The sequence below is a fragment of the Camelus bactrianus genome, chromosome 21 (assembly GCF_048773025.1).
Source record: "Camelus bactrianus isolate YW-2024 breed Bactrian camel chromosome 21, ASM4877302v1, whole genome shotgun sequence".
Classification (NCBI taxonomy): Eukaryota; Metazoa; Chordata; class Mammalia; order Artiodactyla; family Camelidae; genus Camelus; species Camelus bactrianus.
In genome coordinates this window covers 12455485-12482546 of record NC_133559.1, presented here as the reverse complement: position 1 = coordinate 12482546, position 27062 = coordinate 12455485, and the positions used below count along the sequence as shown (strand labels likewise).

Below are 27062 nucleotides of genomic sequence, written 5' to 3'. Positions count from 1 at the left end.
AGTCTGTTTTCAACAAAGCAGCTAGAGTGAGCCTCTGAAAACATGGGATGTTATAGGGAATCAGGATTTTCACAGTAGGAAAAGAGAAATAAGAGTATATAATACAAGAAGGTGAGAAAGAACCTGTGATACTGGCTTTAAACTGCAGGTATTAGTACGAATTCATGCTTTTTAAAGATACATACTCCCTTGTTCTTAGGAAATATACGGTGAAGTGTTTAGTAGGAGTTTCATATTATGTGCAGCCTACTTTCAGACAGTGAAAGAAGAGGGAAGTGGGGTAATACTGAGAGAAAAAGTCAGTACAGCAGGATGTTAACAGTTGGTAAATCTAGATAAGAGAAAAAGAGGTTATCACTGTACTAATCTTTTAATTTTTCTGTGGTTTGTGAATACTTTAAAAAAAAACTGAGAGTGAGTTGATAAATACATTTGTATATCTATACAATATCTCAGAAGGATCCATAAGAAAGTAGTGGCACTATAAAGTATCTCTAAAATCTATTCCCTACTTCTGTATCTTTTTCACCAATCCCACACTACTATTTAGATTTCTCCTAACAGTAGTAAACTATGGTAGCTATAAGTTTTAGTTTGCTCAGCAAGCAGTCCCACCTGACCACTATCTTGACCATTCATTTATTCATTTACTTCTTATAAGATGAGAAATGGCCACTAGAAATCAGTAATGACCTTAGAAAGATCAGTTTGGGTGGAGTGGTAGAGCCTGATTGTAGTGGGTTCAAGAGAAAACGAGAAAAGAAAAAGTAGAGTCAGTGAACATGGACTTTTTTTCTTCTTTTAAAGAATTCTGCTGTAAAATAAAGAAGAGAAATGTGGCTAGCCGCTAGAAGGGAAGTAACATCCTAGGAGGGTTTTGGGGTTTTTTCTTTTTTTTTTTTCACTCTACATAGGAGAAGCAACTACATGTTTGTTGACTGATAGAGATGATCTAGCAGGGAGGAAAATGATGATGCAGCCATGGAGTAGGCAGAGTTGGATTTAACAAAGGTTGTCATTTATCAAAGAAAGAACTACAAAACAAGAGAGAGATAAGGATATTGAGGGTGTGAGGGACTGGTTACAGTGATGGTCCATGGAATTTAAACCGAATAAGGGGAAAGTGATATCATAAAGGAGATGAGGGACAGTGAAAAGATGGCAGAATCTCAGCAGGGTGGGAAGTACTGCTGGAATTACAATACTGAAGGGAGTGAGCTGGTGAGACAGAAGGTGCTAGTCAGAGTGGAATGTTTGAAACTGAGATTATTAGTAATGACAAGGTTTAGGCTTATGGTTGGGGAAGTAAATGGCTGAGACAGGGTATAAGACAAGATCACTGATGGAGAGGTCCATGAAATGAGAGGTCAGGGTATTTGAAGGATCTTCTCTGAGATTACTGAAATCAACCATAAATCATGATGGAAGGAGTGCTGAAGAATGAGACGGTAAGCCATGAAATAATTTTTTCAAACAGTAGGTAGAGTGAACCAGGAATTAGCAGATGAATATAACCTGGAGACGAAGAGGACAGCATATTGTGACAATGTGAGATTTAAACCTGGATGTTTTTAGGAAGGATGGAAGGAGAATGATCTGAAAGTAGCAATGAAGACAAGGAAGACAACTCACCCAACTTCAGAGGCCCTAATGGTAAGGCTTTGAGAATAAAAATAGCTACCATTCACCAGGACTTAAGAGAAAACACTGTCATCAGTAGAGTCAGGTTTTGACCAATGCAAGAAGGCAAAGAGAACTTTTACAGAAGAGACTGAAGTTATCAAAGAAACCACAGTGGCAGATTGAAGTTTCTGATCTTGGCACAAATATTTTACATGTGGCAGAAAAAAAGTGGCTTTTGTACAAATTCGAGAAAAAGAAAAGGAGGGTGAGAGCAAGATAAGGAAGGAGAGAGTGAAGGGAAGATATACAAATGACAAAGCATGTGGAAAGATACTCACCATCATGTTATCAGGGAACTGCAAATTAAAACAAGATATCACTACACACCTATTAAGATGGCTAAAATCCAAAATACTAGCAACACCAAATGCTGGCAAGGACTGGTACAACAGGAAAATTCATTCACTGCTGGTGGGAATGCTGGTGGGTATAGCCACTTGGAAGACAGTTTGAAAGTTTCTTACAAAACTGAACATACTCTTACCATATGATCCAGCAGTCATGCTCTTTGGTATTCATCCAAATGATATGAAAACTTACGTCCACACAAAGAGCTGCATGTGACTATAGCAGCTTTACATACAACTGCCAACACTTGAAAGCAACCAAGGTGTTTTTCAACAGGTGAACAGATAAACAAACTGTGTGCTATGTACTGAATAATGTCCCTCCAAAATTTATATACTGAAGCCCTAAACCCCAATATGACTGCACCCAGAGGTAGGGTGATCTTTAGAAGGTAATCAAGGTTAAATGAGGTTACAAAGGTGGGGCCCTAATCCAACAGAACTGGAGCCGCCTTAGAAGAAGAAGAGATATATCTATCTCCTCCTGTCTCTCTCCCCGCATCTCATTCTCTTCCTCCTTGCCTCACTCCTTCCCATTCCACCTCTCTGCCTTATGAGGACACAGTAAAAAAAATGGCCATTTGCAAGCCAGGAAGAGTAGTCTCACCAGAACTCAACCATACTGGCACCTGTACTTGGACTTCCAGCCTCCAGAACTGTCAGAAAATAAGTTTCTGTTGTTTAAGATACTCAGTTTATGGTATTTTGTTATGCGAGCCCAAATGACATTGTGGTACAACCATACAATGGAATATTATTCAGTGCTAAAAAGAAATGAACTATCAGGCCATAGAAAGACACTGAGGGACCTTAAATGCATATTGCTAAATGAAAGAAGCCAATCTAAAAATGCTCCATACTGTATCATTCCAACAATATGACATTCCGGAAAAGGCAAAACTGGGAGACAGTGAAGAGCTCAGTGGTTGGTGGGGGCTCAGAAGGAGGGAGGGAGAGATGACTAGGTGAAGTGCAGGGGGCTTTTTAAGGCAGTGAAACTACTCAATATGATACTGTCATGGTAGATACACGACATTATGCATTTGTCAAAACCCACAGAGGGAACAATAGAGTGAACCTTAATGTAAACTACAGACTTTAATGTACCAATACTGGCTCACCAATTATAACAAGTGTACTACACTAAGGCAAGATGGTACCAATAGGGGAAAGGTGGGGAGGAGTATATGGAACTCTACTAACTGCTCAGTTATTCTATGAAAATAAAACTATACTAAAAATAAACTCTACTAAGTATTAAAAATAATTACATGAAATGGCATTTCAGTGCCCATAAATAAAGTTGAATACAACACAGTCATGCTCAGTTTATACTACTTTTGTACTACAACTGGCAAAGCTGAGTAGTTACAACAGAGACCACATGACCACAAAGCCTAAAATATTTACTATCTGAAACTTTACAGAAACTGTTTACAGACCCCTGTTCTAAATTTCATTACCCAACTTTAAGGGAAAAAGCAAATCCCATCATAGGCTGTTCTGAGTAAATCATTTTTAATTATTCACAGTTGTTAGAGTCACAAGTACTAATCATAAAATCTGATTTTAAAAATTTAACTGGCTAGCTTCTAATCCAGAAAAAAAAATCAAATAAATCAGTGAAGTACTTGAACACCCAAAATGGCAACTCCCAGAAAAAGAATCCATATACTGAAAAATGCTAGTAGACAGTAATGTTTCACTCCAGTGACTGTGAAATCTATCCTACTTATTGAACACTTGAGGAATCAGAATTAAAGTTTTCAACTAAGAGAAGACTATTAACAGTTTGAAGAGAGAAGTTTGGAAAACATTAGGAAATGGGCATATTCAGGTAGGAGCAGGGCAAGATACCTGAGTTGAGTTAGTGAACTGATCACAAAGAACTGAATGCTTGATTAAAGAACATTAAGACTAAAGTCAACTGATCAGATTAGTCAGGAAAATGCAGCCTGGGTATCAGAAGACATAATAATGCTATCAGGAAGTGCCCCACAATTATAATTTAAGAAATACCATGAAAATATAATAGTTAACTAGATGAGAAAACATATCATAACTACCCAATATACTAAAGTAGATTTATTAATAACCAGGAAGGTAGGGAGAGGGATCTTGGTAAGAATCAAATCTGTAGAAATAATTTAGGAAAGCAATATAGAATAGTGACTAAGTGCACAGGCTTTGGAGGTAGACAAACCTGGTTCTGATCCTGCTTCTGACACTCAATAGCTGACTCAGACTGAGCATTCATTCTCTCTCAGCCTCAATTTCCTCAACTGTAAAATAACAATACCTCACTGGATTGTTGGGGGCATTAAATAAGGTAATGCTTGTAGGAGCTTAGCAGGGCATCTGACACAAAGTGCTAAACAAATGGTAACTGTTCCTATTACTATTACTATATTTAGATTGGAAAATACACTTGGAATAGATAGTCTAAAGTTTTTCCAGCAACTCATACAAAATCTACCCAAAGGTTGAAATAAATCTCTAACAGCATATAACTTAAGAGAAGTTCTGCCCTTGGAAAATCAAGTGAGGACTTCAGTTCAACAAACAGAGTTGAGATTACACTCTTGCTACTGAGAATGATGGTCCAAGGGGTAAGGATGAAGATCAGTATGAGTTCCCCCAAATTTTAAAGCTGGTGAATGGTATGGGTTAATTACATGACCCACCCAAGGCGTATACAATCCGAAATTTACATTGAAGCCCAAAAACAGTTTTAGTATTATGTCTCGCAAACAAGAGAGGAATAGTTTCCTCTAAACATTTAGATGATAAAGGTTCTCCACTCTCATTTCCACTGCACCCCATTCCACGCTTCCTGACCACAAAGCCAAACCAAATATCCGTAACAATAAAATTCAAAGTTGTATCTGGAGAGCAGTCAGGATTATATCTGTTTATAAGCGTTAGGTCTAGGTAATCAGGGACCCGAGGTCAGGTGCCAGGGTACTTAGCTTCTCTGCCAATATTGACATCAGCCTAGGTCAACGGTGGAAGCTTCGAGATGAGGATTCACATACTCTCACACAAATCAAACACGTACACGTACAAACACTCCAACGCAAGCATCGCCTGCATCCCACACTCTGGGGAAATAGACTGCAGCCCGTTTAGTGGTCACAGCCATCCTGCTCTAAGCTCCCTAATGACGTCGTTTTCGGCCCCACAAAGTCATCACCTGGTACTTTCCCAGAGGAAACAGTGAAAAACGATAGTAATACCAATCCGGCAACATTTTACGCTCGCTGTGGCCAGGTCAGAACCCAACCGGTTCTGCTAGACTCTACCAGGACCACGGACGGAAGCGACGAGTGGCCCTAGCTCCACGGCAGGGTTCGTCCACACCTGTCACCACCACCAGTGCGCGGAAGTAGGGATGAAGAAACCCGGAGCCACCTCTGGTACATTCTCAGATTCCACTCACCCCACTCTTCATCCGGCCGGTGAGAAAGTCCCGGACTAAAAGGCGACTCCATGGTGCCGGCAACGCCAGCCGGCTCTCCCGAAACACACCTTCCGCTGCCCTGAAGCTCGGTGACTAGTATCTGGGACGGCGGCGGCAGGCGGACAAAATACTCCGTAACGCTGACGAGACGGTGGCCGAATGAAGACAAACTGCTTCCACACGAGGGACGTCAGAGATTGAGCTAATTTAAACAGATCTCTGAGTAAATAGATCCCTTTTGGAGCTTTCGGCATTTTCTGTCTCGCTGTTTTAAAGCAGGGGAGAAGACGTGTAAACACTACTTCGGTAAATAAAATCTATTAATAATATTAAATTAAAAAAAAAATTTCTGAACATACTGGCTTTCCCCCAAATATCCTTAATACCACAGTATAGATATATCAGAACAAAAATAGAGACTAAGAAAGTAAATTTGGTTTTAACTTTTACGAATAAATCGCTGCCAACATAAAAATTATCCATATACACAAGTATGTGAAAGAAATACAATTATTTTGCCGCATTAGTTACAGCTGCCTCCCCACAGGCACAGTGTCTTAGATAAGCAAAAATACTATGAATCGGACTTCTAGAAAGCCTAGTTTTATTTAAACAAATTTAAACAAAACAGACAAGTTTAAACAAAATAAACTCCCCGTGATCAAATTTATCTCCTTAAATATTTATTTCTAAAGCATAGTACTTAGTAGCGAAAGTCCAAGAGAATTTACGCTAAAACCTACAATAATGTAAATTCCCAATCTTTTTATTTCCTTTTTAAATTTTTTTATTTTTAACATTTTTAATTGAGTTATAACCATTTTATAATGTTGTGTCAAATTCCAGTGTAGAGCACAATTTTTCAGTTATACATGAACATACATATATTCATTGTCACATTTTTTTTCTCTGTGAGCTACCATAAGATCTTGTATATATTTCCCTCTGCTCTACAGTACAATCTTGTTTATCTATTCTACATTTTGAAATCCCAGTCTGTCCCTTCCCACCCCCCGCCTCCTTGGCAACCACAAGTTTGTATTCTATGTCTATGAGTCTGTTTCTGTTTTGTATTTATGTTTTGTTTGTTTTTTTTAGATTCCGCATATGAGCGATCTCCTATGGTGTTTTTCTTTCTCTTCCAATCTTTTTATTTCTAAAGCTTAAGAATCGGTTTTGCTTAGAAAAATCCACATACATCATGAACTCCAATTAAAATTTGAACTGAGTTCAAATTTTCAACAGTTTGGGATAACACTTTCAAGAATGATACTTACTGAAATTTATTTTTTACAGCATTTCAGTGGTGAATATTTAACATACCTTAAGAACATGTATCCCTCTAGGACCGAGTGGAATCTTTCCTTTGGTTGCTAAACAAAACAATGCTTCCCACAACCCTCCAAACTTCTACCGGCTGGATGATTACTACAGATTACATAATCTACAACATACAAAATAGTCCTGGGATCCAACCCGGAAAAATTTTCACAAATCCCCTTACATTAAAGGTGAGTCTTTATATCATCAGATAAATAACCAATTTTAATTTCAGGTGCAATTTATAACATTTTTGTTCCCACCCAATGGGAAATTCAAACATTTACATAAAAATTAAAATAAAACCAGTAAGAGTATTCTACTTTGTAGGCACCAGACACCTTAGTCTTAAAAAAAAAAAAGATCATCGTGCCTGAACTCCAGCAAGTTTACATTTAATTTTCAAAATGTTTATTTTTTTATTCAAAAAGTGCAAATAATTACAAAACAAACATGTGTACTTATCACCAAGAATTAACAAATAACATTTTGTTTCATGCCAGTTTTTCACAAATTATAACAAATATATGTATGTTCATGTATGACTGAAACATTATGCTGTACACCAGAAACTGACACATTGTAAACTGACTATACCTCAATAAAAACATATGTAATTAAAATTTTTTTAATTTAAAAAAATTTTTTTTAAATTAAACATTGCAGGTAAATTTGAACTGATTTTCCTCTGCTTCATTTCCCTCCCTCCACATAGGCAACTTGTATTTATTATTTTATGGGAATCATTACAGTCCATTTTTATTTTTACTTGTATATTTAAATATGTGTAGAGACACAGGTAGTGTCAATTTGGGGTTTTTTTAATTCACATAAACATATCATACTAATGTTCTCCAAATCACTTTTCTCATTCAATAATTACTTTTTGATGATCTGTTTTAAATGTTATATGTTATATATATTTAACTATATATTATTTGTATACGTAAGTTTTTTCATTGCCCTACTGATGAACATTTGGATTGTTTCAATTGTTTACTGTTACATAAAATATATCCTTGTACAGATCTCTTTGTGCATATATGGATGCAAGAATGTCTTTAAGATACATGCTGAGTCATGAAGTAGGAATATTAATATTTGCCAAATTACACCAATTTACATACTCGTTAGCAGTGATGAGTACTCTTTGCTTCACATTCTCATCTACACTAGATGTGCTCAGATTTTTATTTATTTTGCCTGTGAAGGGTGTGACTGTAATTTACATTTCCCTGACAATTAAAGTAGTGCATCTTTTCATGCTTATTAAACTTTATTTCCTCTTCTGTGCATTGCCTATTCTTATCTTTTTTATAAAATTTGCTATTGGATTTTTTCTCAATGATGTGCACATCTTTAGATAGCCTATTCAATTAATTTAACTGGCATGTATGTTGTAAATACCTTCTCCTATGTTAACACATCTTTGTTTATGGGGTTTTTGTCTTCTAGGCTTTAATTTCAATGCAGTCAAATTGATCAATCTTTTGTTTATGATCTCTGCTACTTGGATACTGCATAACAAATCCTTCCATCTCCTGAGGTTAAGATTTTTAAAAATTTTCTTTTCATGGTTTCATAGCTTCATTTTACACATCCTTTTAATTTAGTTATTGCTGAAACATAGTAACACTCTTGATTACTATACAGCAATCTTGTATCCAAAAACTTTGCTGAGTTACATGATTCTAATAATTTGTCTGTAAATTCTCTAGGATTTTCTGTGTAGAAAAATACTGCATCCAAACACTAGCATTTTAAAATACATTTTATTTATTTAACATTACAATCTTTATTCATCTTTAGTATGGAAAATTTCAAACAGGAGACAAGAATCTGTCATTTGTCCAGTAGAATTTCCCACTTTGTGATTCTGCTGACTGTAAAATCTAGAGGCTTGACTGGTTTTTATTTTGTTTTCTCATTTGTTTTTGCAGGATTTATTTCTGGAGACTTTTTCTTTAAATACAAGGAAACTTATTTTCAATTTTCATTAAGAAATGTGCTGTGTCTGTAGATTTTTTTATATGTACATTGTTAAAGGAAGCTTCCTTTCATTCAAGTTACCATGCTTCTTTTAAAGTCATAAATGTTGAATGTTATTGAATACTTTTAAATTTATTCCTCATTTGCTTTCAGCTTAAACCCTTGGAAGAAAAATGAATTTTGAGAGCCTAGAGACATAAACTAGCCCCTTGCCTAGATTCACACTTAGGACTCTACTCTGGCACCTGGTAATGTCTCTTCCCACAGGTTAAGAATCCACAATGCCAAAGTGATGTGCCCAGCCAGAACACATGTCCCCTTCTAGACATGCTTCTGATACCCAAATAGCTCCAAGTCTGCTTCTAGGGTTTGCTCAGGCCTCTGACTTCCTAAGGGAGAACTGTGCCAACGGTGTATGCCAGAGGGGTAGAAAAGAGCTTAGAAATGTCAGATGGGGAGTCCACATAAACATATGCACTAGAAAAATCCAGGGGTGGGGAAAAGGGGCAGTCTGTGGGTTAGGGGCCAACTCTTGACACATTTCTATGCTTTGTCATCAAACTCCACAAAGTCAGAGAATTCTAAATTCAAACCTTGTCTTCCAGGTCATTATGAAGACATATTTGTCAAGATAATGAAACATTTTACATAATAGTTTGGTAGCTTTATTTATAATTTTTTAAATATTTAGGCAAATAGTATGTAGGTTTAGATCTGCACTCGTCTGAACCCTGCATTTAAATGTTGGTGGTTTGCCTGACTAGTAGATTTATAGCTTAGTTAAAAATTGCATTTCATTGATACTATTAGACTTTACAATCTGGTTGGTATTTTCAGTATGACATCTTTAAGACATGTATCATCCTGAACAGTGAATCCAAACATTAGAATACAAAGATTAAAACTCAGATTTTGGAGAAAGCCAAATCTTGCTTCTAATCTAGGTTCATTTGTTAACAGTGTAACTTTAAGGGACTTAATCTTTCTAAGCCTCAATTTCACCTGTAAAATAGGAACAGATCTATCTCAGGGCTGTTGCAAGGATTAAATTAGGTAATACACATTAAGTGTTTAGGATAGTGACTGGAACATTAAGTGCTCGATAAAATGCAGCTATTTTTAGGAAGAATGCCAAATGCTACTAGCTAAGCACTATACTAAAGTTCTTTATCGGCATTATGTCACAAAAATCTTCTTAATAATCCAGATGTGGATACTGTTATCTCTATTTTATATAAAAAGGTATTAAGGCTATTGCAAATGATTTTCAAAACAATGCTGTCAGGAGGGCAGGGCACATATTAATCCATTTTGTGAAGAAGAAAAATGACTCTCAATTTTCAAGAAACCTGCTCAATTCCAGGAAGATGTAATCAGTGGAGCCAGAATTATTAGAGCCCACTCTCAACTTCTACTTCAGTGCTATTTTCGCTGTACAACATTGCCTCTGAAATGAGGTTAATATTGCCATTCTCAACAAATGTGTACATTCCAATGTTCTCAACTGATATTCCTAAACATTAAAACAAAAGGGTTCCATCTGAGTTTTTTGTTTGTTTTATTAACAAAAAGGCATAATGGAATTTCTCTCTACCTCCAAAAAGTAAAACATTAAAGTATTTTAAATCTGAAAATTTTACTTAGTGGATGTTTCACAAAACTTCAAAATTTTCATAAAGTTTCCCAAAATCATTCCTCACTGCCAAATACCAATTATCTTTCAAAAAAGGTGCTATTTTCTCTGTCTCCTGACTAGAATGTAACTTTCAAGAAGGCAGGGGCTTTATCTAGTTTGTTCAGTGTATCACCTAGAATTGTGCATATAATAAGTGCTTAATAAATATTTATTGACAACTATAAACTCAAATAAAACCTATGTCATTTTCTCTGTACTAGATGCCACAGTGTGCAATGGATAGGTATTAACTTCAACCATATGAAACTGCTGCTACTGAACTACTTTTTACCTACAAAAGGGGCAACTTCACATGGTTCAACCTAATTGTTTTCTAAAACTTTCTAGAGTGTAATATGATAAAGAAGTAAACAGATACTGTGAAAGCTAAGACAGAAGTGGAGAAATTTTTTCTCTTAAGAAAAAGTTATTAAAAGCTGCCAAAGGCTTCAGATACTATGTTGAGATATTCTTAAGAATCATCTGTAACACTCCTACACTTTTTAAGAGAATCATTATTCACATTTTTTTTGTATTTAAAATGACTCTCACTTTGGTGCTTATGTACATATAGACTCACATGTGTAAATATACTAAATGCCTTAGGAACATGGACTATATTTCTCTTTATTAGCTAATTCTGATTTCACATAAATGTTCTAATTAGGTGCAATTCTCTTAGTAATGAGTAAAATAAATTCCAGTTTCCAGAGTAAAATAAATTCCAGTTTCAAAAGCTAATCTGGACATACTACCTTTTTCAATACTCTAACATATCGGGCCAAAAAGGTGATTGATACGTGTTTACTGCACATTTATTTTCTTTACCATTAGAATACACCTAACATTAATACATTTCTTTAAGTAGATCACTTCAAAAAGTATCTCAAACACAGTTTTCTAAAAATTTAGATAATTGGGATTCCTGAACAGTAATAAGACCACCACGTTTTAGTCAGTATTTTACTAATGGACTTGCCTTCTGCATGTCCAAGAAAAATCCAGACATATGTAGATTTACTAATATCTCTTAAAAGAAAGAGAAATAAATGTCAAAATATGTCCAAATAAATCTGCTTTACATTTCTACAAATAAAAGAATCTCTATTTAAACATAATTTCCAATTTTTGTATATAACTTTGTCCATCCAGAACTTAAGATTACCTAGCAAACATTCCAAAAATCAGAACTTTAAAAAAAAGTGAAAAAAAGAAAATATCTGGGTTACAGAAGATTTTAATATCAAATAAAGTATAATTTACATGATTAAAAAGTTTTCATTTTCATATGATATATTCTACTTAAATAGTGTAAGAATCCAACAAAGCATAGCTTCCAAGTCACAGCAAGTGATTTTATCTTCTCACATTTCAAATGAAATGTGGATGGCCTAAAATTAGGCACTCTGCCATGAATGACAATAAGCAAGGGTAGCACATATCATCAGCAAGTTTCTTCCCAAGTTATCAAATGTCACAAGTTCATATTTTTCTTATTTGTGATCCCAAAACCGGCAGCACTTTCATTTCATCCACTCTATTCTTATGTATTTGAAAAGCAGGTGTTATCCATCTACCACATGAGCACTGTTCACCATACCAGTTGAAAGAACCCAACTTGGCATTGCATTTGGGGCAAAGAAGCTGAAATAAAACAAATGCATTACTTCATTTATTCATTTTATACAAAATAAGTATTTATCTTTGGTAATATAGGATATAAAAACAGGTAAGACATGGCTCCTACCTACAAAGAGTTGATTATCTAATTAGTGAGATAGAATGCAATGGCAATTTATTGTAACAGATGGCGGACTACAATAGCACTGTAAGAAGCATGTACCATGGAAGTTTAGAGGAGGAATAGATTAATTCCAGTAAGAGAGGAGAAAGGTAAAGCTTGAGATGTGAAATAGAAGGTTTCCTTACTGTGACATATGTGTTGACTTTTAAATCAGTTTACAATTTAGATTTCAAAATAAAATCATCATGGCTAAAAGATAGGAAAGTATGTTAGCATTCTCATGTTCTGTTACTGATACTGACAGCATGTTAAGTTAGGCCTCAGATTCCTGGCTATTTCAAAACAGATACTCCAGTAAAATAAATAATCCAAAAAAGTTTAACAAGCATATTGCATTTCCTTCTAATGTACTTATAGCATTATTACATTTAGCTCTTTAACTTGTGCATGGTATGAGGTAGCAATTTTTATTTCTAATATTGAGCTACAGAAAGTCTAGACATAAATTCAGAAACCAAAATTAATTACATAAATATCTTAAATTTTAGTATGACAAAATATACCACAACCCTCAAAAAAATAAAACAGAGAGTCACTATATGATCCAGCAATTCCACTTCTGGGTATATACCCAAAAGAATTAAAAGCAGGGACTCAAACAGATATTTGTATACCCATGTTCATAGCAGCATTATTCACAATACCCAAAAGGGGGAAACAACCCAAGTGTCCATGGATAAATGAATGAATAAACAAAATGTAGTATATACACACAATGGAATATTATTCAGCCTTAAAAAGGAAGGAAATTCTGATACATGCTACAACATGGATGAACCTCAAGGATATTATGCCAAATGAAATACGCCAGTCCTGAAAGGACAAGTAGATGTATAGTTCCACTTTATAAGGTAACTGGAGTAGTCAAATTCATCAAGACAGAAAGCAGAAAGTACACCAGAAACTGATACAACATTGTAAACTGACTATGCATCAATAAAATAAATAAATAAATAAAAATAAACAGAAAGTAGAATGGTGGCTGCCAGGGGCTGGTGGGGAAGGAGTCGTGAGGAAATGGGGAGGGAGTATTAAACTGGCATGGCATTTCAGTTGGGGAAAATGAAGTTCTGGAGATGGGTTGTAGTGATGGTTGCGCGACAATGCGAGTGTACTCAATGCCACTGAATTATATAATTAAAAATAGTCAAAATGGTAAAAATGTTATGAATATTTTACTACAATTTTTAAAAGCCCACATTCATGATATTATGTATGTCAAGTCATGCTGTAAGCCTTCAACTTACTCAGTGCTGTATGTCAACTACATCTCAATAAAACTGAAAAAAAGGTATATACCATAAAGCTGAGATAAGCAACAGACTGAAGACAGTATCTGCAATATATTAAATAAAACATTATCTCTCAACTATATAAAGAGCTCCTACAAATCAATGAAAGATAAAACCCACAGAAAAATGGGCCAAGGATATGAAGGAAATTTATAAAGAAACTATAAATGGCTATTAAGTATATAAAGATATCAGTCCTTGGTAGTAGTCAAGGAGACTCAAATTAAAACACATTTTAGGATTTAAAATAAAATTTTTCATCTCACTGACTGACAAAACTTAACCAGTTTTACAATATCCATTATGCCAGGGGTATGAGGAAATGACTACAAGCATTCAACATCAGTGAAAGGCAAATCTGCATGGGCACTTTTTAATGTTAGTCTGGAATATTAGTAATATTTAAAATGGACACACTACTCAAACCAGGAATTTCACTTTTAGTTATATATTCTATAACAAAATTCAAATAAGTGTACAAAGAAGTACGCACAAATGTGTCTAGTATGTTTCAAAAAATGCCTTTATAAAACTTGTGTGTTTTCCAGGTTAAATAAAAGCAGCAAGCCAAAGCACAAGCCACAAAAGAAAATAAATAAATAAATAAAGTGGACTACAACAAAATTAACAACTTTACTGCTGCAAATAATACTATCAAGAATGGGAAATGACTGCTGTATAAGGTTTATTTGGAAGTGATGAAAATATAAACAATAGCGTTAAAAGAAATTAATTTAGACCAACAGCTGTCAACAAAAAATGGTTCACTATTTTAGATCAGCTGGTTTTTATTTAATTCATCTTTGATAAATTCTTTTCTACACTAGAAAGTAGTTAAAATAGATAAAACACTAGTTAAAATATGGTTCAAAATGAAAGTAGGAACGAAAATATAGATGATATGATAAAACTATAGAAAATAAAATGTTCTCACCTGTCCATCCATCACTCCTAACAAAGTAGATTCCATCCACTGTACAGGTTCAATAAAATAAGATGTACACTGAGCCTGACTCCCTGTGGTAAGCATGAAAGATGGTGTCATTCTCTTGTGGGCAAATGCTATAGGACCACTTCCTTCATTATGATCCAAAATGCTAGAACTTCGAAATAACGATCGCCTGCAACCCCCAAACAAAAGAAAACATTTGTGACTTCCACAAGGATGAAAAAAATATATTAAATGTGCAGCATTTCTTAGTGGGCAAAATACTGTAACACTGATTATACTATTTTAATTTTTGATAACTCTACAAATAACTAGATTACTTTTTTTTTTATTTTGATCTTTTTGTGGGGGGAGTTTTACTTATTTAGGTTTACTTACTTACTTTTGATGGAGGTACTAGGGATTGAACCCAGGACCTTGTGCATGCTAATGGATTACTTTTATTTTTATTTTTAAGAATTCATGTTCTTAATGGGGGAGGATATAGCTTAAGTGGTAGAGTACATGCTTAGCATGCACGAGGTCCTGGGTTCAATCCCCAGTACTTCCTCCAAAACGTAAATAATCAAGTAAACCTAATTACCTCCCCCCCAAAAAAAATCAATTAAAAAAAAAGAATTCATGTTCTTAAAATCAGGTGTGAATGTCAAATTTCTATATTATTCAATTAGACAGACTCTTCCTACAGATTTTAAGAAACTGAAACTTCCAGTACTTTTCAGCTACTGAGACAAGATTAAAATCTCCAGAGGATACAAAATATTTTACCTGCACTTTCTACATTTGTAGAGAATCCCATCTTTCAATCCTTGTGAAATGGCAGATGGGTCAACAGCAAAGAGTTCTTGAGGTAAGTTCTGCAATTCTACATGACATAAAACATACGTGTTAGTCAAAATCAACCCTCTGTATTTTCAGACAAAATTCAGTTAATCTCAAGCTGAGACAAGTAGTGTTAACCGCAGAAATTTAAAAACAGTATATATATATATATACATATACATATCTCCAGTGTTGAGAAATCAGGATGAGGTAGGAGAGCAAAGTGATGAAGCGCTTGGGTTCTGCGCACAGACTGCCTGAGTTCAAATCCAAGCTAGCCAAAACCACAGCTTCAAAAGGAAATAAAAGTACCTGTTTCAAGAGATTGCTGGAAAACTGAGATAATGCACCTGAAGCATTTGGTGTCAGAGTAAACAGCATCTAGAAAGAACTCAATACATACTACCAATTATTACTTACCTGGATACTTTTCTGTAACCTTCTGTAAACGATACTGTTTATAAATTGCACTAGAGGTATCTACCTCATATCCCATTGCCTGGTATAATTTCAGTTGCCACTCAAACCCCTCATTCATCCTGTAAAGACAAACAAATATAAAGTTAAGTTTTCTTTACATAAGTAAAATCACATCACAAAAGCAGAATTAGTACTGTAACAAAGAACTCACTTAGCCTCTGGTTTGACAGTCTGGAGGTTTTCATAGGCTTTTTCAAAGGTAAGCTGGTCAGTCTTCATCATAAAAGCAGTCATTACAGCCACACTTCGACTGACTCCTGCATGACTGAAAAAGAAGTTTAAAATAAAATAGCAAATAGCAACAATTAAAAAACCAAAAAGCCCCAGCCTCCTATTAATAGTAAAGTTCAAGTCCACTTTATGTCTGCTTCTTCTACTCAAACCTTTTTTTTTTTGCCTCTGAAATACTACCACTGTAAAAAAGAATTTAAATCCTTTACTTTCTTATTCCTTTTGAATTCTTAACTATGTGGATGTATTACCTATTCAAAAACAATTACACTAATTTTTCTAAATTCTATAATGGCTTTGGAACAAATCTAACCTTTGCTCTTGGCTTTAAGGGCCCTGGAGATCTGGGCTCAGACTTTTTTCCCTCATTTTATCAACTATCTTCCATCCTTTATGTACTGTTTGGAACAAATGCTGGCACACAGTAAAAGTGCTGGCTTAATAATTTAAACTATTGTTACTACAATCTTTTTGCCATTGCTACCACCTAACCCCATCTTTCCCCTAGGCATGGCTTAGGGATCTTTTAAGTCCTAACCAATTCTTCTCTCCCCAGTTCTCCCCTACATCAGTCATTCCCTAAACTAAAACACTGAAAATAATCTGCTCTTCCTTTGAAGTTTGAGTAACTTTAACCTTTGTTACTCTCCCTCTTACTACACACTTCGCATCCTAGTCTGCATTACAATAATCTGGGTCTGTGTCCGGCTTCTCCTGAGAGCTTTAACTCTTTAGGTGCAGGGACTTTTGTCATTTACCTGAAGACTCCTCCTGCCCCTCCTCCCCCAAACAAAACTCGAAGACTGCAAAATTAACCAACACAAGCTAGAACGGATGAAAGCCTACGAGCCATTAGGGGCCGCCTCCTGCCCACTCCTCTCTCTCCAACAAACGCCTACCGGGGAGAAAGTAGGAGGAGGTTCTAGCAGTCGGACTGGCCCTTCGTCCTCTTCGGGGGTTTCGGAGGAAAAGGATACGCGGGGGCAGGCTGGAAGCGAGGCGAGTCGCTCTCCCCACGGACCGGACCACTCACCAGTGCACCAACACCGCGCAGCCCTCGGCGCGGGCCTGGCAGATGAAAGCCACGCACCGGTCCAGATGGCTGAGCAGGTCGGTCTCGGGTTTGTCCAGCGCTGGCACGAAGAGACTCCGTAGTCCCTCGAACCCAGCCCTCGCCTTGATGTCGGGCTCCTCCGAGTCCACCGTCAGCACGGCCGTGATGCCCGCCTCCCTCAGGTGGTCCAGCTCCTCGATGGCCGCGGCGCCACCTAGAAACAGCCCCGGCCGCACTTCCAGCATCTCCCCGGCGGAGCTGGCCCGGCTCTGTATGCAGCTCGAGCGTTCGCAGCCATGACTCCCTCCCTGCGCCTCCAACATGGCGGCGCCCAGGGGCCGGGCTGTTGCGGGCCGTACCATTGAGTAGGTGGCCGGCTAGAACGTCCTTCCTCCGGGCCCACCCGGCCTGAATTGCGCCTCGGATCCCTTGGAGGACCACATCGACTGCGGGAATGTGGCCTTAACTGGGGAAGGTGACGTTACAGCAGGCGGGTGGATCTAAGCCGTATTCAGAACAGCTTCTCTCTCTACCCCGTGTCTCTACCCGGCTCTCCCAACTTGGTGGTATAGGATAAACTATACCCAAATACAAGGCTTCTCAGGCTTTTAGTGTTGAGATTTTTTAGACTTTCTGCAGGAACAGAAAACGGATCCAAATTGAAATGATGGTCCCACCAACTGAATCAGCAGGATAATTGTATGCATTTGAAGTAAAACATTTTGTCAGAGCTTAGGAAGCTATTTATAGTTCTCTTGTGACTATTTTTCCTTTTTGCCTAGTTTTTTTTAATTGCTATGTGACTCCTTGTTTATGTATACTGTTCTATATATTTAAAAATATTAATGCCATGTTTTTATGTGTCAGTGCCCTCTAGCCAAAGACCACCAGGAATGCACCTGTAGTTAAACAAATTGGGTTTATTACTCAATCATGAACTGTAGAGAATTTCTGGAAATCTAGGTAAGCATATGCTTAGCGTGCAGGAGGTGCTGGGTTCAATCCCCAGTACCTCCATTAAAAAAAAAGTATTTAGGAAGATAAATTTTATGTATTTTTTGGCCATAACTTTTAAAAAGTAGCGTTAGTCATTATAGCTCAGATAGAGGTATGTTTGGTATTTTGTGGTTGGATGATGTTCATGTTTTGTCTGTATTCAGACATGATTACTGAGTGATCTTGCTTTTGTCTGATCATGATCTGAGAGTGGCCTTGTCTGATTTTGATGTCAACAGGAAAGTGAAAACACCTAACTGTGAGTGCCTGGCCGGCTCGAGCAACACCACGGAAGACCTACCTCATAGTACCAGGCCAGCTCCGGGATGCCAGGGTCTGCTTTTCTCTTTCTCATATATAACTTCATAATTTTCAAAGAGTTTGAAACTCAGGGCAGGGATACTTGAGCTCTATCCAAGTCAAATGGAAGAAGCAGCAAACGCTTCTCCTTGGGAACATAGCCCCTTGAAGGGGGCAGCTTGTAAGGACAGAGGAAGAGTGATATCTTCCCCTACTCCCACCACAGGCTGTGAACCCCTTGAGGGTAAAGACTTCACTTTTTCATCTTTGTATCCACAACAGAATCTGGGCTAATGTTGGTGGTTAATCCATCTTGTGAGTGCTAGAAGTGGAAGGAAAAGGAGTGCCAGAAGAGACATCATACACTTTCCTCTCAATGCCATTTCCTCCCCCAAAGGCTTTACCTAAAAGGCTCACTTAGTGTTTTCGCCTGAAGAGTCATATAATCAGTCTTCTGAGCCCTGGTTGAATCAACCCAGTGTTTCTCACTTTACAATCCTGGAAGCATCTGCTTTGTGTCAGACACTACAGTAGATGCTGAGGCTGCGAGAAGAATGAGTCTTTGCCCTCAAGGAACTTAGAAAAAAGCTGGAGTGAAAAATATATAAAGAGCTTAATTAGTGTTATGATAGAGACAAGAGCAAATTATGGGAGTACATGGCAGGGGCACCTAACCCTAATGGAAGAGGAATAATCAGGGATGGCTTCTCAAAAGGAGTGGTACTTGATCTGTATCTTGAAGGATGAGTGGGAATTTGTCAGGTGAAATGGAAGAAGGTGAGGAAAGAAGTTCTAAGCAAAAGGAGCAACATCTACAAAGGCACAAAAGCCAGAAAGCCCACCAATAAGCCCAGCCCATAAATGTGTCGTTGGGGAAGGAAGAAATGAGGATGGAGATGGAATTGCTTGCAGTTGTCTACAGGATACAGGAAAGATAGGCATGGCCAGATCATGAGGGCAACATGAGCCTTGCTAAGAAATTTTTAACTTTTTCTCAAAGATTATGCAAACTATTAAAGAAGTTTAAACAGCAGAATAATGCAATTTGATTTGTATTTATAAAAGCATCTGAATGCAGTGGAGAGAGTGAGTTGAGAAGAACAACACTAGAGGCAGAAAGTCCAGTTAAGAGATCAGAGCAATCATTGAGTCCAGGGAGCACAAGGACCTAGGGTACTAGCTGAGGGAACAGAGAGGAAGGGACTGTGTTTAAGAGCAATTTAGAACATGGAAGAGAGAAGGCTTTAAGATTTAAATGGATATGACAGGCAAAAGGGGGAGGAATCAGAGACAACTTTGTTTCTGGTTTGGGTGGTTGAGTGGATGATAGTTTCATTCACCAAACTAGAGAATAAGGGAAGAGGATCAGTTTGGACTAAAATAAATCCATTTGGGGACATTTCAATTCCCAACTAAAGATGACCATTGCCTGGTTGGATGCTGGGATATAACACTCAGAAAAGAGATCTGATCATCAGCTTATGAGTAGACAAGAACTGATGAGATTGCATAGGATGACAGTGTAAGAAAAGATGAGAAAAGAATTGAGAGATTGCCAGAGAAAAATAAGATTAAAGGAACAGGTATGCTGAGAGTGAAGACAGAGGTTTGAGAAGAATAGCCAGTTAGAGGAAAATTTGGCCAATGAGAGTGGAGAATGAACATGGAAGCTGATCTGTGGGAGATCAGGCAGCCAAGGGTCTGATCAGCCTCATCAGCATTCAGATCAAAAATTTAAAAGGCTTCTGTGCAGTAAAGGGTTAACCCAGCAGGCTCTGTTTGCTCAAGTCCTGCACATGCCAAAGAAAAGTCTGTCTTCAGGAGGACTGGTGCTTGAACAGTTCCTGGGTGATGATCTCTGAGCCCTCAGAATATCCTGCCTGATAAAAGTGTTTTTAAATGCCTGAGGCCTTGGGCCATGCTCTACCAGCTTGACCTCTGGGAGGCTGGAGAATGAGTAGTCAAGGTCAGCCATGCAGGTGCTGCATGCCTATGGCACTGGCCCCCAGTACAAAACCCTGGACACACTAAGCTTGGATGATCTTCTTGTTTGGCTACAGTTCACATGTGTTGTCACACGTCATTGTTGGGCGGATTAAGCACATCCCTGTGTGACTCCACTAGAGGGGAATACCTGGAAGCTTGCACGTGGTTTCTCCTGAACTTCACTCCTGCACCTTTTTTCTTTACCGATTTCAATCTATATCCTTTCACAGTAATAAACCATAACTTTGTATAACAGCTCTTCTGAATTCTGTGAATCCTTCTAGTGAACTGGCAAATCTGGTGGAGCGTGAGGGGGGCCTTGGTGGCCCTGATACAACATCCATTGTCTAGAATAGTGAAAAACTAGAAACATATAAAAAGACTACAAGTAATGAATTAGCTAAATAAGTTGTTTTATCCATTTAATAAAATAATAGGCAACTATTTTAAAAAGATAACGAAGTGATCGATGCTAGCTATATTGTAAATTTTTTTAAGCTGGTGTGCAAATAGAAAGCACTTCTGAACATAAATGTATGAAAAACATTGAAAGATATATATCAAATTGTTAATAGTCATTAGGAGACTTACATGGTAGGCTTTATATACTTCTTTCTATATTATTTTAGGTTTTTTTCAACTATTGTTATTAAAATTATGTGATGTTGACAATCATAGATATATACATTTTGGAAAAAGGGGGAAAATTAAACGTTTTATCTCCTGGACATTTTATTAAGATATCCAGTAATTCCCTCAGTTATATTAGTTTTCTGTTGGAAATGAGCTTTTCTTCTTCAAATCCTTGAAATGAGTATAAATTCCTTTAAGGGTAGGAGTAGGAGACACATCTGAAATGTTATTGAATACCCACATAACCTGGCTCAGTGAATATTTGTACCTGGGTGAATAAAAATGCCTCAATCCCTGAGGCAGAAGTGTACTTACCAACTTCTGTATTTGTACTCTTAGCCACCAGGTGGCACCATGTGCCCTTTGGCAAGATATATTTTCTGTTTGAAGTAGGCAAAAATGAATACGGCAACTTGAAAGAAAAGCTGGATGTTAGGCTCAGGGAAGGAAATGTTTCTTTAGAGAGGGAGTTGGGTTGCTCCCTCTCAAGGAGAGAAGAAGAGACTCTATGTCCTAGGATTGGTAGGCCCTCACACACACTCACGCACACATGCATGCACAATTTGTTCATTTTATCACGAGTAAGCCTACAATGTTGTTGATAAAAATTAAGCAAAAATTCTAAAAGATGGTCAAGTATATCGTGGCTTGCATTTTAAGAAGACATCCACCCATTTTATGTCATATGACCTACTCATATGAAAATACGTATTACCCAGCCTCCTCATTCTTTAGTTGTTTCTAAAAAAAAATTTGGCTTCTAGTCACAACTATGATTTATCATTTTCATCTTTAAAAATATTTGCTGTATGTGCATATCTGTGCTGAGCAATGAGCAGGGAAATTTCCCCTCTTCTGCCCCATTACCTTCCCATCATGGTCCAAAGACAATTTCCTTTTCTATCCCCAGCATGTTGCCCAAGCCCCCCACACTCATTGAGTTATCAGTAATTGTTTGCCAATTATGTTCTTAATGGGACTCAAGATCTAGGACAGTTATGAAGATATACATGAAATATACTTTAAGGTACTGTCTTTGAGGGGCACAGTCTGAAGCCAGAGAAAACCTAAGTCTGAAAACCAAACTGCATCTGGTCCTATTCCCAACAGATATGTGATCATGTGCCTTTAGAAAGTTATATTTCTCTAAGCCTCAGTTTCTTCATCTGCAAAATAGGAGTACTTATAATCATATTGCAGAGTTAATAAAAGAATTAACTTACAACATGTCTCATCAGTGGGCGAAAGAAATCCCAAACTTAACTGTTCCACGAGAAGCAGCTCAGAGAGGATGCAATGCAGGAGAGGCTGAGCTGCGGTGAGGGAGAAATGGCTGCAGAGGCTTGTCCTGTGAAAGCTGTTGAGCAGAGATGAATCAGTGAGTGTGATCAGTCCAGGAATTCAGTGGTCATGAGAATTAGTGGAAAGGGGATCCTATCTACCTACATTGCTATAACCACATCCCAAAGTCCACTTACTCATTCAGAGCCTGTGTCTTTGTAAAGATGTGTTCTCCTTCCCTGAAGTATACCTACTGTCAGGATTCCAAGGAAGGATCTCCAACTCCACAAACCCTGGGACCAGAGGTGACTGAATGGAGTTGAAGCACCCTCATTGTGAAAAGGACAACTTGGACAATTGACCCAACAACTCCTCCTGCCTTGCTTCCAGCTGCACCCTCCAACCACCCACAACCTTTGCAAACTCATCACATTGTGGGGCTAACCATCTGAGAAACTGTGGGGCAGAAACTGGTTGGTGACATTTAGGTCGTGTTCTCAGTTCCTGATGAGTAGAGCAAAAGAGACCACAGATGTTCCCTGTTCCATGACCAGGGTTTGCTGGGTTACATTTTGCAGAACTTCTGTCATTTCATTCTTCCCAAGGCAATCAAAATACAGAGAATAGTCACAGTTCCCCCTTCCCAATGTCACAACCTTTGGAACTCTCTTGCTACCTAAATGTAGTCCAGTGTGTGATAGTGGAAAGAGCTCTGGACTTGTATGCACAAGTCCTAGACTTAAGTTTTGGTTCCATCATGTATTAGTTGTATAACTTGGCCAAGCCAGTTAAGCCCTCTGAATTTCAGTGTTCCCCACCAAAAAAAAACAAGGCTATTACTGCCTGCTCTAACATTCCCTAAATAATTTTAAACTATAAAAATCAGAAATCCTGTAAACTTTTGGTCAGTCCACAGAATATTTCTAAATCTTTTAAAATGCTGTTCCTTGCCCCTCCTTACTACCAAACATATGCTACTGCTTCTTCAAAGTATGTTTCATATTCACTATCTCATCTCTTCCAAAATGTATTTCTTTGCCCATTCCTACCAATAGTTTACTCATCCCCATAGGCCATTTACAAACATTCAAGTTGGCAGGAGGAAACTTCCCAAATAAAGAGGAAAAAAAACTAGTTTTGGATGTTCAGTAGCCCCAGAGTGGGGCTACAGCATGGAATAAGATGAAGACCTTAGAGTCAAGTTTCCACTCTGTAGATAGGGGTGCAAATTACCCAAACCATGTCTGAAACTGATAGTACAAACAAAATGCTCGGGGGCTCAGACAAAAAAAATAATTTATTTTGGCTGAAGGAAACTGGGAGAAGTTCTCTGAGAAGGTGGAATTTGAGTCTTTCCCATAGGTGAAGGAGATGAGGGAGAAAGGGCTGAAAAGGTGCTGGGAAGACAAGAGAGCAGAGAGCATGAAGGCACAGAGACATGAGGGCTGACACTTTAGAATGTTTCATTAAATGTGCCCTGTATGTCTTAAGAAATGGATGATTTGTCGGGGAGGATATGTAGCTGAGTGGTGAGCCCATGCTTAGCCTGCACAGAGTCCTGGGTTCAATCCCCAGTACCTTCATTAAAAATAAATAAATAAATAAATAAACCTAATCATGCCCCCCACCCAAACAAAACAAAAACAAAATGAGAGTTGAATAAGTTCCAGTGCTTCATAATATAATACCCAAAATGTCCAGGACATAATTTTTAAAAATGGGTGATTCGTTTTGAGACTTCACAAGCTTAACACTGGGACATGTGTTCATTCCCACTGGCCACATCCAGCCCTACCAGTAGCCATTCTGACTTGCAGTCCCTGTGGAGGAAAGGGGCTCCCACATGTCCCTCACAGGCCTTGTGTTTCCACAGCCCCTTTCACAGCAGATCTCACAATTCCATAGTGGGGTCATTACATGGAAAATGGATGGTGGGGTACTAAGTGGATAAGCCCCATCTGCTTCTATATCTTTAAGTTATTGAATCAGTAAGGTTGTCTCTAATCCAAAATGATGCAGGTTATGGCAAGAATGTCTTGTAAACACTTATAAAAAGAAGCAGTTATATTGACTCTGATATTGTTAACTGTAGACAGCAGAATGACTATAATTAATAATACTGTACTGCCTCTTTGAAAATTGCTGAGAATAGATCTTAAAAGTTCTCATCACACACACAAAAAATTGTGTAACTGTAGTGAATGATGTTAACTTGACTTACTGTGATGATCATTTTTCAATATGTACAAATATTGAATGATTACATTGTAGACCTGAAACTAATATAATGTTATATGTCAGTTATGCTACCTCAATTAAAGAAGAGGAAGAAGGGGAAGGAGGAAGCGGAGCAGCAGCAACAGCACCCAGTAGGGGCCAGCATGAGCTTACCCAGAAGAGTCTTGCCCCATAACCTGTTCCAATTCTGACAGAATGGCCATACAGGCGATTGTGGGGAGTACTCACACCCTGAATCTGTACTTCTCCAGTCTTTTAGACAGAACTCCTTGTGGATATGGGTGAGAAATACAGGCTGGATATTAAAGCAATTGAGTAGGTTGGTAATTATTTAAAAAATCATACCCAAAGGGAGAAAATGAATCAATGGCAATCAAGAGAGAGATTTCTAGTGAGATAGAGCCATCACCCAAATTTCTTTAATCTGTTTTATTCAATTTTTTTTCCCAAGTTATTTAGATTATGGTACAGAAGATACGCTTATCTATTCTGCATGTGTTACAGCTGAGAAGGACTACACTGGGATCCAAATTGTCTTACTAAGCCAACAAAGACAAAATTCAAAAAAAGGTAAGTATAAGATTCTATACTTTGGTCCCTCGAGTGAACTACAAAAGTATAAACTAGAAATCAAATAGTAGGCCTTAGATGGAAACAGTCTCTTAGGTAGGTTTGTAGGCAACAAGTTTAGTGAGGCTGGGCAATATCACTTGACTCCTGGGCAAGTGGCTCTCCTTTCAGCTACACTGAACTCCGTGTCAGAAGACCTGAGTTCTGCTTTTACCCCACCGCTAATGAGTCCTTTAGTCTCTTGGTCTCAATATCCTGATCTCTAAAATTAACAAATTGGATTAAACCTCAAGGTCTTTTACAAAGTAAAAGTCTAGGACTCATCCCTTTATTGTCTGTGGACGAGGGGTCAGCATCCACTTCACTGCCTTCTCAAGTGCCCTTCCAAATTGCAGAGCGTGGAAAGTTAAAAGGGACTGTGACTCCCTTGCAGCTAGGTGCTGGGTGTAACTTAGGTCTGGCTACCCAGAAGCCCTTGGACAACATGCGGAATGTGAGAGTGAAGCAGAGGCTATACTTCTGCAGCTTCTCCGTTGCTTCTGGAAAGTGGGTTCAGGAGGCTCTTGGTTTTTCTGTAGCAGCAGTAGCAGCAATCTCAGTGTCCAGTCTCTAGCTCTGTGATGCTAAGAGGCAGGGCCCTGTGCATCCACTTCTTGAACCATAGCAGACAGGGTATGGTCTTGATGCCCCAGAAGTAGCAGCTTCTTTCTTATCATGGCTATTTTCTCAATCACAGCACTGTCTGTGTGATCCTTGACAGGCAGTTTTCTGATCATGGAAGAGGCAGCAATTCCCATAGTGGTTCCATAGTGGGAGACTTGGCTGAAAACTCAAACTAGAGTATTTCTTCCTTTCTCCCAACTATTCTGTAGGCTACTAAATATTGTAATGAATTCCTTTCCACTCAATCCAGCTGGAGTGGGCCTGTTCTCTGAAATTGAATCCTGATCAATACAACAATGTACTTAGAAAGTTCTTTTTAAAAGCAGCCTGGAAGAGCACACACCAAGCTATTACACAGTGATTACCACTGTAGTCACTGAGGGAGTGGGAAGGTGGCATCTGAAAGCAGACTTGAATGTTTTTCTATACAGTATGACTTTTTTCAAATGAAGACTATATTCATTAAAAATGCTATGTTTAAAAAATTAAATAAAGGCAGTGACTTGGAGGTTGAAAGGACAATTAATGGCATGATCAAAATGCATCTTTTTTATCTTTCATAATCCATTTAAAATTTGTTCAGTAGGGTAAATTTCCACTGCTCCCAGCACCCTGCTACTCAAAGTGTGGCCCAAGAACCAGCAGCATTGGCATCAATAGGGAACTTGTTAGAAATGCAGACTCTGGGGTCCTACCCGAGACCCACTGAATCACAATCTGCATTTGCAGAAGGGCCCTAGGTATTTCATGTGTACATTAAAGTTTGAGCCAATCCATGATTTTTCTGCTTCTCTTGGTAATGGATAGTCCTATAATGACTTTAGGTCACAAGCATAGTTTCCTTTTGTGAATTAGAATGCCCAGTCCTAGAGGTTAATCAGACAACCAATCTTACTTCAGAGATAAGTCTTTGTCCAACTTACTCAGCTTAGGTCCTGGCTTGGGAAGGGAGCTTGACTGGTTTCTCTCTCTCTCTGTACATCTCCTCCCCGCTCCTTAGTGTCTGTTTCCTTTTCACCTCACCTAGGCCAAAGTAAGAGAGGAAAGAGAAGGGAGGATAGCTAAGGAAATAGAAAGTTCTTCTCTGGCTGGGCAGCTTCCTGCTTTCTGGGCTTGGACACGACTATAGCCAATTCTTTCTCCATGGATACTTTTGTGGACTTTTTGGAGGTGTTTATTGAGGGGACTGCTCCCGTCTGGTCCTGTACTCAAGACAGGTGCATCTCTCTTCCAGGTGTTCACTTGTACCCCTTTCCTCAGTACCTAGGAATCCAGATTCACCTTCAGCT

General features: G+C 38.0%; 2 protein-coding genes across 2 annotated transcripts in view; both read right to left on the bottom strand.

Moving 5' to 3' along the window:
- ATF6 (activating transcription factor 6) overlaps nucleotides 1-5650 on the bottom strand; it is a 166932-nt gene extending 161282 nt beyond the window's left edge. The window contains exon 1 of the mRNA XM_074349717.1: nucleotides 5470-5650. Within this exon, the coding sequence (XP_074205818.1) occupies nucleotides 5470-5521 (52 nt within the window). The 5' untranslated portion in view covers nucleotides 5522-5650. The remainder of the gene's footprint in view (nucleotides 1-5469) is intronic.
- Nucleotides 5651-11271: 5621 nt separating this feature from the next.
- DUSP12 (dual specificity phosphatase 12) lies at nucleotides 11272-17449 on the bottom strand. The gene is made up of 6 exons (XM_010953758.3): nucleotides 17086-17449; nucleotides 15973-16086; nucleotides 15762-15880; nucleotides 15288-15384; nucleotides 14505-14691; nucleotides 11272-12118 (listed from the first exon to the last, which is right to left on the bottom strand). The coding sequence occupies exons 1-6, from the start codon at nucleotides 17427-17429 to the stop codon at nucleotides 11957-11959; spliced, it is 1023 nt and encodes a 340-aa protein (XP_010952060.1). The 5' UTR covers nucleotides 17430-17449; the 3' UTR covers nucleotides 11272-11956.
- Between the last annotated feature and the right edge of the window lie 9613 nt (nucleotides 17450-27062).